The sequence below is a fragment of the Tupaia chinensis genome, unplaced genomic scaffold (assembly GCF_000334495.1).
Source record: "Tupaia chinensis unplaced genomic scaffold, TupChi_1.0 Scaffold146961_1, whole genome shotgun sequence".
In the NCBI taxonomy this organism is placed as follows: Eukaryota; Metazoa; Chordata; class Mammalia; order Scandentia; family Tupaiidae; genus Tupaia; species Tupaia belangeri.
This window is the reverse complement of record NW_006206814.1, coordinates 533320-546158: the sequence shown is the minus strand read 5'-3', so window position 1 is coordinate 546158 and position 12839 is coordinate 533320. Positions and strand designations below refer to the sequence as shown.

The 12839-nt window shown below is 48.3% G+C and overlaps 1 protein-coding gene across 1 annotated transcript in view; it reads right to left on the bottom strand.

Annotated features, from left to right (window-relative positions):
- The window catches only part of BFSP2 (beaded filament structural protein 2), a 91642-nt gene that overhangs the window by 24382 nt on the left and 54421 nt on the right, over positions 1-12839 (bottom strand). The window contains exons 3-4 of the mRNA XM_006169271.2: positions 7151-7307; positions 6109-6270 (exon numbers count right to left, since the gene is read on the bottom strand). Of these exons, the coding sequence (XP_006169333.1) occupies positions 6109-6270; positions 7151-7307 (319 nt within the window). The remainder of the gene's footprint in view (positions 1-6108; positions 6271-7150; positions 7308-12839) is intronic.

The following is a 12839-nucleotide window of genomic DNA, read 5'->3' as shown; positions in this document are numbered from 1 at the left end:
GAGCTGCCCGCTCTCCTTGCTTTGCGCTTTGCAATGAAGCTGTCCTTTCCTTCATCACACCGCGTGACTATGGCTTGGTTTACAGCGCTTGGGGGAGCGAGCCTGATTTGAGTTGGGTAACAAAACTTCAGAAGCTCTAAAAACTGGACCACTGGGGTTTGTGACATCTGTAACCCTGTGACTGCAGGGAATGTGGTTAACAGCACTGATCCTAGCTAAGATCTCGTTATAAGTTTTTAATGATTTTTTTTAAAAAGTAAAGAGTTGGCGGGAGTTGTAGCAGATGCTGATGGCATCTACCTTTGTCCTTCAGGTCAACGTTTGAACTTCAGTGTTCTCTAGCTTCCTACTGTCGGGCTCTGTATGGCTTTCCTAGAACTTTCTCTGAAGGCTTTGAGGGTCACCGTGCTAGAATATGATGGGAGATGGTATTAAGACCCGAGCTCCCTGGCTTTCCCCTCTCCTGTATTCTATACCATCTCCCGAATCCTCCCAGGTTCATGTCCTAGTCTCCCACAGTGGTAGCTGGTGATAATGAAGCATTCTTTCATGGTTCCCTTCCCTGTTTCTCATCTTTTACAGATTATTTTTAAGATTATTTGAGGTCAGTAGTTTCCACTGGAAACAGGAAACTGAAACCCTGTCATCCTGACTCTTAAACTAAGCTCACAGACTGGACCCTTTGGAAGACAGCGTGTGTGCGTTGAGGGAGATGGAGGGCAATGTTTTCAGATATTCCAAGCACAGTCTGCTTCTTGTTTTCTTCTTCTTCTTCTCCTTTTTTTTTTTTTTTTTTTTTTTGCCCCCCACCCCATCCCCACCGACTTCCAAACAAACTCCTTCCACTCCAGTGTTTGTCTCAGGATCTGCTTCTGGGGAAACCTAAACTAAGACATAAATTAATCACGTTAATTAATTTTCAGCCACCCTGGGCTGAATGGTAATTAAATGGATGTTTGTGTTCCCTTTACAAAAGCTTTTGAAAGCAGTGTGTGCGCTAAGCCATTTCACGTTGAGGCTTTGCTACCAAGAAACAGATGAGCGATGCTCCGGACGGGCAAATGTCAGCCCCCGAGGGCACAGCCGCAGCTGACAAAACTATTTACTGGAGGAACTCTGGCTGTCAGTTCTCATCTCTGTTGATGATCAGAGGAATTCACTCATTCTGCAAATATTTTCTGAGCCCTGCCTCTCTGCAAGAGGCCCAGGCTACACTGGCCAAGCTAGAACAAGCACTGACTGTTTTCTCTGAGATGTAGCTTTCAGATTACTCTATTAAAAGACACTAATGAGTCTGTTCAGAATTAATGTTTGGGTTACTATTGGGCTAGCGCTGATTCAAGGGGTGAGGGGTGAACGATAGTGAGCAGGAGTTTTGGGTTTTTTTTTTCCTTGTCTATACTGTGCTGGATTTATTGCTGATCATTACAGTGGCTTCACCCTTTCCCAAAGGAGCAGTCACTACAGTGTGCCACACGCTCCAGGAGTTTTGGGACAGAAGGAAGGTTGCAAACCACGGGGCCACTGAGCTTTAACTCTGGGAACAGAGCCCGGGAGCAACAACGCAGCCCCAAACAGAGGAAAGGGCTCTAGACCAAGAGCCAGGAGAGTTGAACTTTGGTGCTTCCAACCAGCTGTGTGACCCCGGGGAGGAGACTACACTCTCTGGGTCTCAGGCTCCTTACCTCTAAAATAAGGGAGTGGAGGAGCTGGCTCTGTGGTGCAGCGATAATGAACTACGGAAGGGAGGCTGGATCCCACGTAGTGACCATGGTTCGAATCCCTGGCCCTGTCAGCCTAAACATGCAGAGTATGTGTGTGTTCAAGATTCAATGGGCTGGGGACCAGCAGATGGCCTAATGGTTACAGCACTGGACTTCCAAGTAGTCGGCCACAGTTCGAGTCCCAGACCTGGTGGCTTAAAACATCAGGCATGTGTGCGTGTGTGCCAAAAATCCTAAGAGGAGGATGGAGGAGAAGGGATTGCAGCATGGCAATCCCTCCTGGGAAATGATTTCTCACTTCCTGTCTCTGTGGTGTGCATATGCCCTGTAGCAAAAATCTTTCTTGAAAAATAAATAAATAAAAATAAAGAAAGGTTCAATGGCTGGAGGATTGCAGGAGGGGACAGCGGCTGACCAGATGCCATCAGCCTCAGATTGCCTCTCTCCCCCTCATGCATGTGTGCGTGCTCTGTAATGAACAGAGTTTATTTGTAAGAGAGAATACAATAGACTCATGTCATAGTCCAGATCTTCTTTTTAGAAAGTAATAAAATGAGGGAATGAGATTAGACGGTTTTTAGAGTGATTCGTTGTAAATATTCATGAGTCGCTTAAGAAAGAGGCAATGGACCAAAACGAAACCTCGGGGTTCATTTTTCCTGTGGTGCTCCTCCCCTTCAGGTCGGGGAGAGGCAGAGGGGCTCCTTTTGTTGGGTTAACAGGCACTATTTGCCATAAAAAGTGTTTGTAGTGACCTTCTTCATGAAACTGACAGAAGTGGCAGATGGTGTGGTGACTGAGGCGCTGGACTCCCACATGACTATCTGTGGTTCGAATCCTGGACCTGATGGCCTGAAAATCATGCTGGATGTATGTGTGTGCTCGCCCCAAGTCCTGAGAGAAGACTGGAGGAGAAGGGATTGTGGCATGGTCACTGCTCTGGCAAGTGCTTTCTCACTTTCCCTCTCTGTGTTTCTCTCAGTCTCTCTCTGGCGAGCACACACACCACATGGGAAAAACCTTAAGTAAAAAAAAAAAAAAAAAGAGAACTTGACAGAAGAAAAGAAGCTTCTTTTCTTTTTTTAAATGATAGTGCGTACATATGAGAGAGAGAGAGAGAGAGAGAGAGAGAGAGAGAAGCGTGTCCGACAGGCTCTCCTCATGCCAGTCGCCTTCCCCAGCTCTCCAGCTTCTCAGGAGCCCAGTGTCCATGCATAGGCACCTGACATGCTTCAAGCCAGTCCCAGGATTGGAACCCACAATTGCCCACATCGCTTACAACTTTCAGGTCCCATGCTACTGCTGCACCACAGTGACTGGGCCAGAAAAGAAGCTGTGGGGAACCAGCAGTTAGCGCAATGGCTATGTCACTAGACTCCCATGTAGTTGACTGCAGTTCGCATCCCAGACCCGGTGGCTTAAACTCATGCCGGGCACGTGTGCGTGCGTGCCCAAGATCCTGAGAGGAGAATGGAGGAGAAGGGATTGTGGCGTGGCCATCCCCCCTGGGGGGTGATTTCTCACTTTCTGTCTCTATGTCTCTCTCTGTCTGGCGAGCGCACGCGCCCTATAGCAAAAGCCTCTCCAAAAAGAAAAGAAAAGAAAAGAAGCTGTGGAAATGGCGGAGGGGCAGAGAAGTGGGGAAGTAAAAGATGTTTTCTGGCCTGGCAGACGTTTGGGAGATCCAGGAGTCTGAGACCCTGCTGGGAGGTTCCTATCGGTGCTGGAAAGGCTGGGGCTGAGAGCACGGGAGAGGGACAGGAAGGCGCCCCTATTTCTCTTTTGGTCACTTTTATAACTGTCATGATTCTTCACCCTGGCTGCAGGTTAGAGGCATCCAGACAGCTTTCAAAAAAATCGCAAAGTCTCTCCATCCTTCTGACTTAGGCGATCTAGAATAGAACTTGGGCATGGGCGTTTCTTGTTTCTTGTGTTTTTTGTTTGTTTGTTTTTTGAGAGGTTTTGCTATGGGGTGCATGCACTCGCCAGACAGAGACAGAGAGACAGAAAGCGAGAAATCACCCCCTAGAGGGGAAGGTCACGCTGCAATCCCTTCTCCTCCATTCTCCTCTCAGGATCTTGGGCACGCACGCACACGTGCCCGGCATGAGTTTAAGCCACCGGGTCCGGGACGCAAACCGCGGTCGACTACATGGGAGTCCAGCGACATACCCATTATGCCAATTGCTGGTCCCTGGGCATGGGCATTTCTGAAAGTGCTCGGAAGGAATCCTGCTCTGCACTCAGGGTTAAGGACCGTGACAAGGTATCCAAGTACGAAGCAGCCTTCTTGCTTTTTCTCAAGTATCTATTGTGTCCTCCCCACTCCTCCTGTCTCTCTTCTCTTTTCATTCTCTGCCTGAAAATTCCTATGTTATGAATGAAGAGGAGATGGAGAAGGGAAGAATAAACCTTTTTTAGTCTACTGTCAGTTTAAGTCCTTTTTATTGAGGAGGTTTAATAAAAGTTTTTTCATGTAATTCATATTACTTAATAGAAACTTGAAAAATACTAAAATAAATAAGTAAATAAAAACATCTCGGGACTAGCAGGTGGTGTGGAGGTTAAGGTGTTGGATCCAACATGGCTGACTGTGTGGTTTGAGTCCTAGACTGTGGCTTGAGAACACACCAAGTGCGTGTGTGTGTATGCCCAAAATCCTGATAGGAGAATGGAGAATGGAGGAGAAGGGATTTTGATGTGGCCAGCCACCATGTGAGTCATTTCTGACTTTCCCTCTCTGTGTTTCTCTCTGGTGAGCACATGTGCCCTATAGCAAACTTAAAAAAAAAAAAAAAAACACATAAAAACTTGAACCAGCCCAAGCAAGGTGGCCAGCCTCAGCATGGTGGCTGAGGCTGCTAGATCCCACATGGGTGACTGTACAGTTCGAGTCCAGGACATGGTGGCTTGAAGAACACACACCAGGTACATGTGTGTGCACCCAAAATCCTGAGAGAAGAATGGAGGAGAAGGGAGTCAGCATAACCATTCCCCAGGAGGTGTTTTCTTTTTTCTCTACCTCTCTTTCTCTCTCTCTCTTACTCACTATCTTCCACTGGAGAGCTCTCCGGCAAATTAAAAAAAAGAAAAGCTCGAAGTGTCGGAGAGGCCCACGGCTCAGACACTGCTGTTGCTAACACTGTGAACACTGTAGTCCTGCCTCCCATTCTGTCTCGGTACAGTTTCTGCGTGGAATGCTTCCCCAGTTGTCTGTATTAGGAGTTGGGGAACTGTGCTCTGTAGGCCAAATCCAGCCCACTGCCTGTTTCTGCAAATAAAGCTTTATTGGAACGCGGCCATGCTCGTCGTCGCCTGCTGTCTGCGGCTGCTCTTCAAGACTGAGACCTTGCCCTGCACAGAACGGGTCCGTGGGCACCAGCGTATACGATTGCACACTCTTGCCCTGCACTGTACTTACAGCACGAGCATTTCCCCATGTTATGAGTGCTTCATTCATCCTTTCTAATCGCTCTCTTACTTCATCACGTACTGCAGTTAGGTGGTAGCCTAGTCTTTCTCCTGGGGTAAACATTTATATGTTATTTATTTACTGATTTATTTATTTTAATGTATTCATTCATTTATTTTAATTTGACCAGAGAGAGAGAGAGAGAGAGAGAGAGAGAGAGAGAGGAAAAGAAAGTGGGAAAGCAAGCCACCAGGTCCAGGACTTGAACCATGGTCGGCCATGTGGGAGTGTCCAGCACCTTAACCACCACGCCACCTGCTGGTCTATTTATTTATTTATTTATTTATTTATTTATTTATTTATGTTTAGAGATTTTTGCTATAGGGCGTGTATACTCACTGGAGAGGCAGAGAGAGACTGAAAGTAAGAAGTCACACCCCCTTGAGGGGATGACCACATCACAATCCCTTCTCCTCTGTTTTCCTCTTGAGATTTTGGGCACACACACACACACACATGTGCCTGGCATGAGTTTAAAGGTGCTTGGTGTGGGACTCGGACCGCAGTTGGCGACGTGGGAGTCCAGTGATGTAACTGTTGAGCCCTCTGCTGGTTCCACACTGGTATATTGTTCCCAATTTTCTCACTTCTCTAAAGCTCCGGGTCTAGATCGTCCACCTGGTAGGTAGGGGCTTCTGAACACTCTCGATACATATTGCCACACCCTCTGTTCAAAGGTGGTGCACAACACCATAACACCATAGAAACTGTTCTCTGCATACCTGCCAGGGTTGAGCATTACCATTTAAACACTTAATGCTTTCAGATAGGTAAACAGCACACAATGCTTTAAATTAGCGTCTAACGAGGTCGCGCTTGTTACTACACAAGTTCTGCTGCTTTTTGAGCACTAGCCCTCTTTGCTTGGCCTTCTGCGTAGTGCAGGGTGGAGGGGATGGCCCTGCCGCTCACCTTGGCTTGGAGCAGGGCTCCCGCCTCCAGCCGCTTCTTTTCCACGTCTCTCTCCCACTGGATTCTGATGGTCTCAAGGATGTCGTCCAGCCCGGTGCCGATGGGAACGTCCATCTGCTCCAGCTCAGAACCTGCCAGCTGCTTGTACAGCACCTTCACATCCTGAAAACGACAGAGAGGCCACGCTTTTGCTGCTGCTGCTGCCGCCACACGTGGGCTTCACAGAGGCTGGCCAAGTCCCGGATAACCCTCTTCCCACCATGGGCACGTTCTCCATGCCCAACGATTCATTTCCTAGGTGGATCGCCACAGGCTCAGGCATGAAGCAAAAGTGAAAATAAACAAAGAGCTAAATAAATAAAAGCAAAAACAAAACAAGCAATGATGGCAGAATGGATGTAGGCGTGGTCAGACTAGGCTGAGACGTAACGGTCACCTGGGAGTCTCTAGAGGGTTGGAGCGAGGGCTTAAGCGACTGAGCCAAGAGCAGAGAGAAAGGGGATTTGGTTGCTGGGGCTCAAGGTCAGATGCAAGGAGGCACTTCCCAATGTGAGCATTGGCTCTTGCAGCTGGAAGCCCTGAGAGCCTGCATCCGACTGCAGCAGGTGTGAGGGGTTCAGAGTGAGTGCAGTCCTGTGCAAACTAGGCCACACAGCCATGGGTGTCCTCTTCGACCTTGTCCCTCAGCCCTCTCCCTGACTTTCATTAAGCAGCGTGTCTGAACCACAGCCTGCATCTGCCCTAGAGTTATTTGTTCGATACAGGATCCAGAAAATACCTGAAATAGGATGCTTGGGGGGGGATTGCTGCCTTTTCCACCCCAGCACAGGCTCCGTCACTCTCGACTCTCGAGTGCTGGGGCTGCTGCTGTAGGCCACTGAGCCTGGCTGCCAGCATGGCCAGTCCACCACAAGGGTCCCACAGTACTTTAGAGACATCTTCCCTCCCCTGCGCAAGCCACGCAGAGAGGCCCAGATGCGCTGCCAGGCCCTCTGAGGGTTAGCCCACCGACGACACCGGCCCGGCCACCCAGCCCCGATACCTCTTCGTAGTTTCTCGACAGAAAGCTGAGCTCTTCTTTCAGACTTTCTATTTGACTCTCCAGATCCGTTTTCGTCAAATTAGCTTCATCGATGACTTTATACAGAGAGTTAATCTCCTCTTCTGCTGCCTTTCGAAATGGCTGCTCGTTTTCGTATCTGCAGATAAAGGAACTTAGTCAGCACAGCCGGGAACCCAAAGACAACAAATCAGATCATGAATGTCACCACCAGGCCACTTCCGTGACAGCTGGACAATGAGTGTTAAAGTCACCACCGGATAGTTTGGAGGGCACTGTGAAAGCACTTGGCCGCAGGCTGACTTATTAAAATGAAAATGATTGTAGCCCACTTGTGGTCATCAGGCTTCCTGGGTGCCAGCCCCGTGGGGGATTTAGAAGCACAGAGCTCAAGGGAAACTCCTTCAGGAGTTCAGATCCAGATAAGGGTATCCAGCATCGTCCCCACTCTCCTGGCCTGTCCTTTCACCTGATGTTCCTTTAACAACAATTTCGGAGAACCTGGTACGTATCACGTGGATCCCAAAATGGGGAATGCAGTTTCTGTCTCTGAGGAGCCCACGTGAAATTCCAGGGCTGTGGCTGTAACCCCAAAGCCTCAGGGACCATGTGGAGAATAGAAATACAGAGGGAGGAGTTCAGGTCTGGGCCACAGGGAGAGTGGGGACTGCAGGACCCAGGAGATCTCAGGCTTTACCTGAAGGGGGCGCTGCTGCTCAGCTCCTCCCCAGTACTGCCCTGCGGGAGCTTGGTGCAGAGGGCATTCTCTTCAAGAGAAATGGGAAGCCCGAATTTGTATGTGAAATACCCAGAGTTAGGGACCAGCAGTTAGCATAATGGCCATGTCGCTGGACTCCCATGTAGTCGACCGCAGTTTGAGTCCCGGACCCAGTGGCTTAAACTCACGCCGGGTGCGCGTGCGTGCGTGCCCAAGATCCCGAGAGGAGAATGGAGGAGAAGGGATTGTGGCATGGCCATCCCCCTGGGGAGTGATTTCTCTCTTTCTATCTCTCTGCCTCTCTCTGTCTCTCTGGTGAGTACACAAGCCCAATATCGAAAACCTCTCCAAAAAAAGAAAAAAAAATATCCAGAGTTTAAAAAGTTTACAACTTGTGCAATAACATGTGTGTGTGTGTGTGTGTGTGTACAAACATCGGAAACTGCTCCCTCTGGGTTATTGCCATCCTAGTTTACAAAAGTCTCTGGTTTCGGGAACGAGAAGTTAGCGTAATGGCTATGTCGCTAGACTCCACGTAGTCGACCACAGTTCGCATCCCGGACCCGGTGGCTTAAAACTCACGCCAGGTGCGTGTGCGTGCGTGCCCAAGATCCCGAGAGGAGAATGGAGGAGAAGGGATTGCGGTGTGACGATCTCCCCTGGGGGGTGATTTCTCGCTTTCTGTTTCTCTGTCTCTGTCTGTCTGGCGAGCGCACGCGCCTTATAGCGAAAACCTCTCTCAAAAAAAAAAAAAAAAGTCTCTGGTTTCCACAGGACCTTCCTTCTAAAGCCACTCAACATCTCCGCCAGTTCCCCCCTGTCCCACTCCTTTTGTTGCAGGCCTGTACTGCGCGGCCAGGCTCCACACCGTACCTCCATGCTCCCATGCTAGGGAGAAATCTCACACTTTTCACTCTGGAAAGCATTGAGTCTTAGAGTCTTAAGGGATTTTAAAGTTCAACTATTCAAAATCTGACCTAGTGACAAACCCTAGCATCTTTATTTTGTTTTGTTTTGTTTTGATTTTTTTGCTGGAGAGAGAGAAAAAGTGAGAAATTACCCCCCCCCACACACACACACACCACCCAGAGGTGAGGGCCATGCTGCAATCCCTTCATCTCCATTCTTCTCTTGGCATTTTGGGCATGTACACACATACACCTAGCATATTTTCTTTCTTTTTCTTTTTTTTTGGAGAGATTTTTGCTATAGGGCGCATGCACTCACCAGACAGACAGAGAGAGACATAGAGACAGAAAGCGAGAAATCACCCCCCAGGGGGGATGGTCACGCCTCAATCCCTTCTCCTCCATTCTCCTCTTGGGATCATGGGCACACACGCACACGCGCCCGGTGTGAGTTTTAAACCACTGGGTCCAGGACGCAAACCATGGTTGACTACGTGGGAGACCAGCGACATAGCCATTACGCTAACTGCCGGTTCCCCACCTGGCATATTTTCAAGCCACCGGATCTGGGACTCCAATCACAACCACCATGGCACTTGCTGGCCCCCCACCCCCACGTTCTTGACAGGTGGTCATCTTATAGTCCCTGTTCAAATATTTTCAATGATGGTGGCCTCATTACCTCTCAAAATCACCATTATTTAGTTATTTATTTTGTCATAGGGTGCATGCACTTGCAGGGGAAGAGAGGGAGAGAGAAGTCACTCCTTGGGGGGTTGGCCATGCCCCAATCCTCCTTCTGCATTCTCCTCTTGATACTTTGGGCAGACATACATATGTGCCCAATGTGATTTTCAAGTTGCCGGGTCTGGGACTTGAGCCATGGTCATGTGGAAGTCCAGTGCCTTAACCACCACAGTACCTGCTGGCCCCCACCATTACATTTTGATAGCTCTAATTATTGCAAATTTCTTCCTTCAAGAGCTTAAGTCTCCATTCCTATAAAAATCTGAGTTCTGTTCTCTGGAACACCCCAAATCATTTGAATTTTTTCTTCTGGAAATCTCACAAATACTTAGAGATTGTCCCATATGTCCCTACTCCTCCACTACCTCCATCCTCTAAGCCTTTTCTTTCTCAGGTCAGACTTCCTTCCTCCACTTCCACATAAATTGGTTTCCATATCTCTTGTTGTCAAAGGCAGAGACAGCCTCTCATCACTGCATTCCCAGTACCCAGCTCCAGGTTCACGGTGTGCTTGTGGAGTAATCAGGGCCTCAGTCGATCTGCATCTGCCTTAAAATGTGAGGAGCTGGGACCAGCAGTTAGCGTAATGGCTATGTCACTGGACTCCCATGTAGTCGACCGCGGTTCGCGTCCCGGACCCGGTGGCTTAAAACTCACGCCAGGCGCGTGTGCATGCGTGCCCAAGATCCCGAGAGGAGAATGGAGGCGAAGGGATGGCGGCGTGGCCATCCCCCCGGGGGGTGATTTCTTGCTTTCTGTCTCTCTGTCTCTCTCTGTCTGGTGAGTGCATGCGCCCTATAGCAAAAACCTCTCAAAAAAAAAAAAAAAAAAAGTGAGGAGCTGAATGTCATTTCCAGAATTTAAACAGGAAGGTCGGACCGTAGCAGGAGATCAAGTCCGGAGACTGGCCTGGTGAAATAGAATCTTATGACCTTTGACTCAAACAGCACTGATCTTCTGCGCTTTGTTTTCCAGAGTTAAGGATTCTTGTCTTCTCTCGAGTTGTGGACAGGTCCATGTGCCTACTACTCAAACAGAATCCTATCCCGTTGCCTGGCTTTAAGTCTTAAGCAAAGTTTTCTTACCATTTTTTGATTTTGATTTATTAAAGCTAAAACTCCCTTTCTTGAAATTAAAAATATATATATATTTAAAAAAAATCCCTATTTAAGGACCACAGAAAGCTATGTAGGCTCATTCATTCTCCTCACAGTTTCATGCCCTAAGTCAGACATGTGTTCACAGATCTGTATGTATCCGCTGAACTTGCTGTTGAAAGTAGTTAGATTCAGTAAGACATTTTGTGAATCAATAAAATGTGGGGACAATAAAAAGGAATGGAAAGCAACTGCAGATATCAGAGACAGTGTGGGAGGAGGGTGGGACATGGCAGAAGGTGAGAAGTAGGGGGTTATATATATATATATACACACACACATAAGAAACGACTACGTGTGAGTAAGCCACTGCACAGCGTGTTCTGGGCGGGAAATCACACTTTGTATGTGGGGATGATACCCAGGGAATGAATGTAAAAGAAATTTAAAAAAAAGAAAAAGAGCTGACTTCAAAAGTCCGGATGTTGCCTGAGCAGTGCAGAGTCCTGTGGACTATCCACTTCCGTGTTTAAACCCTTTAATTTTGCTCATTGTGGACTCTAAGACTGGCTTTGTGGGGTTTGTGTGTGTGTTTGTTCATTTTATTTTCACAGCTGTCTCCGTCACTGACAGCAGCAGAAGCCCTGGGCATTGTCACAGCGACGCCCTGCAGCCCAGGTTTCGCACCCTCTCTAGGTGCAGCGGGTGTTCGAACTTGAAAGTGGGAGTGAAGACTTGCCCTCTTTCATCAGCAGCCCGTTGTTTTCATGTGTTGGGATTCTTTTTTAAGAGTTTGTGTATTTATTTCTTCCATGAGTGAAACAACTCTTGGTGCGCAACCTACCCCAGCCCAGATCACGGCACGTCCGTGCCCAGCACACTCAGGGAGGTCTCCGGAATCAAGTCTGGAACCCTCCCAGGTGGCATTGGCCCACAGAGCATCGCAGTTCACTGCTGTCACTGTCTGGCCCAGGATTTTTTCTAGATATTTTAAATTATTTATCTATTTATTTATTTTGCTAGAAGGCTGTTGCAGGGAGAGAGAAAGGAAAGAGACAGAGAGAGAGAGGACAAGAAAACATCTTTCCCCCACCCCATAGGACATGGTCATGGCGTGCTTCCTTCTCCGTTTCTCTCTGCTTCTGGGAGTTGGGGCCTGGTCACAGACACGCCCAGTGTGTTTCTCGAGCTGCTGGGTGTGGGGCTCGAACTGGGTGGTCAGCTAGCTGCCTTACCCGCCAGGCCATGGACTGGCCTAGGATAATCTTTAATCCTGATCCTGTCATTCTTCTCTTCATTGTTCTTCCTGGCTTTGCGTCATCTGACGTTGGTCCACTTGTTTTCATGCATCTGCAGTTAAATGTAGTTCAATGCAGGGACCAAGGGGCAGAGCCCTGTGCCATGCCGTCAGAGGCTCTCAGAGTTGGACCTGTTCCTTTGAATCAGCCCTTAGAAGACCATGCGCCAACGCAATTTTGTGTAAGATCAGATTTTCTACTCCAATCTATTCTTTATGTAGGATTGTATTTTTATTAATATTTTAGGTCATTGGGACAAACATCCTGTCCCTCCAGCTAGAATAAAAACCCACCCACACCATTGGGTTCAATCCTCACTCGCAAGCTGGAAGTCTCCCGTGTTTCTGCAGAGCCCAGCTTTGCTCACCTCTCCAGGGATCCTGTTCTCGTCTGGGTTATGCTCCCTTCAACATTGCGTTTGCTACAGACTGTGTGTGTGGGTATGTGTGTATCAGTGTGTGTGTATGTGTGTGTGTGTGTGTGTGCATGCGTGTGTGCTTTAATTGCTAGAGGGCACACGTATGAGAGAGGGAGAGAGGTCCCAAATGGGGCCTGGTCATGCCACAATTTCCTTTCCTTCATTTCTCCACCCTAAATGCCATCACCGTCTCCTCCAAGACTTCCAACCCCATGCCTCTCCTCTTGCCTTCACCAATTCCCGGAGACGGTGCCTTGCGTAATGGTCTCACCAGCCATCCATCTGCCCGACTCCAGGACAACCTTCCTGCAGAACAGTCTCAGAATCACTGTGCTCTCCCGTAAGATGGTCTTCATTCTGCTTCTCCACTAGACCGGTATTTCTCAAACTTCATTTATCCTTATAATTTCTTCCTAGGAGCATGTTACTCTTGTCATTGTTTATATTTTCCATTAAAGTTATCTACTTAAAAAGTCAATCTGGCC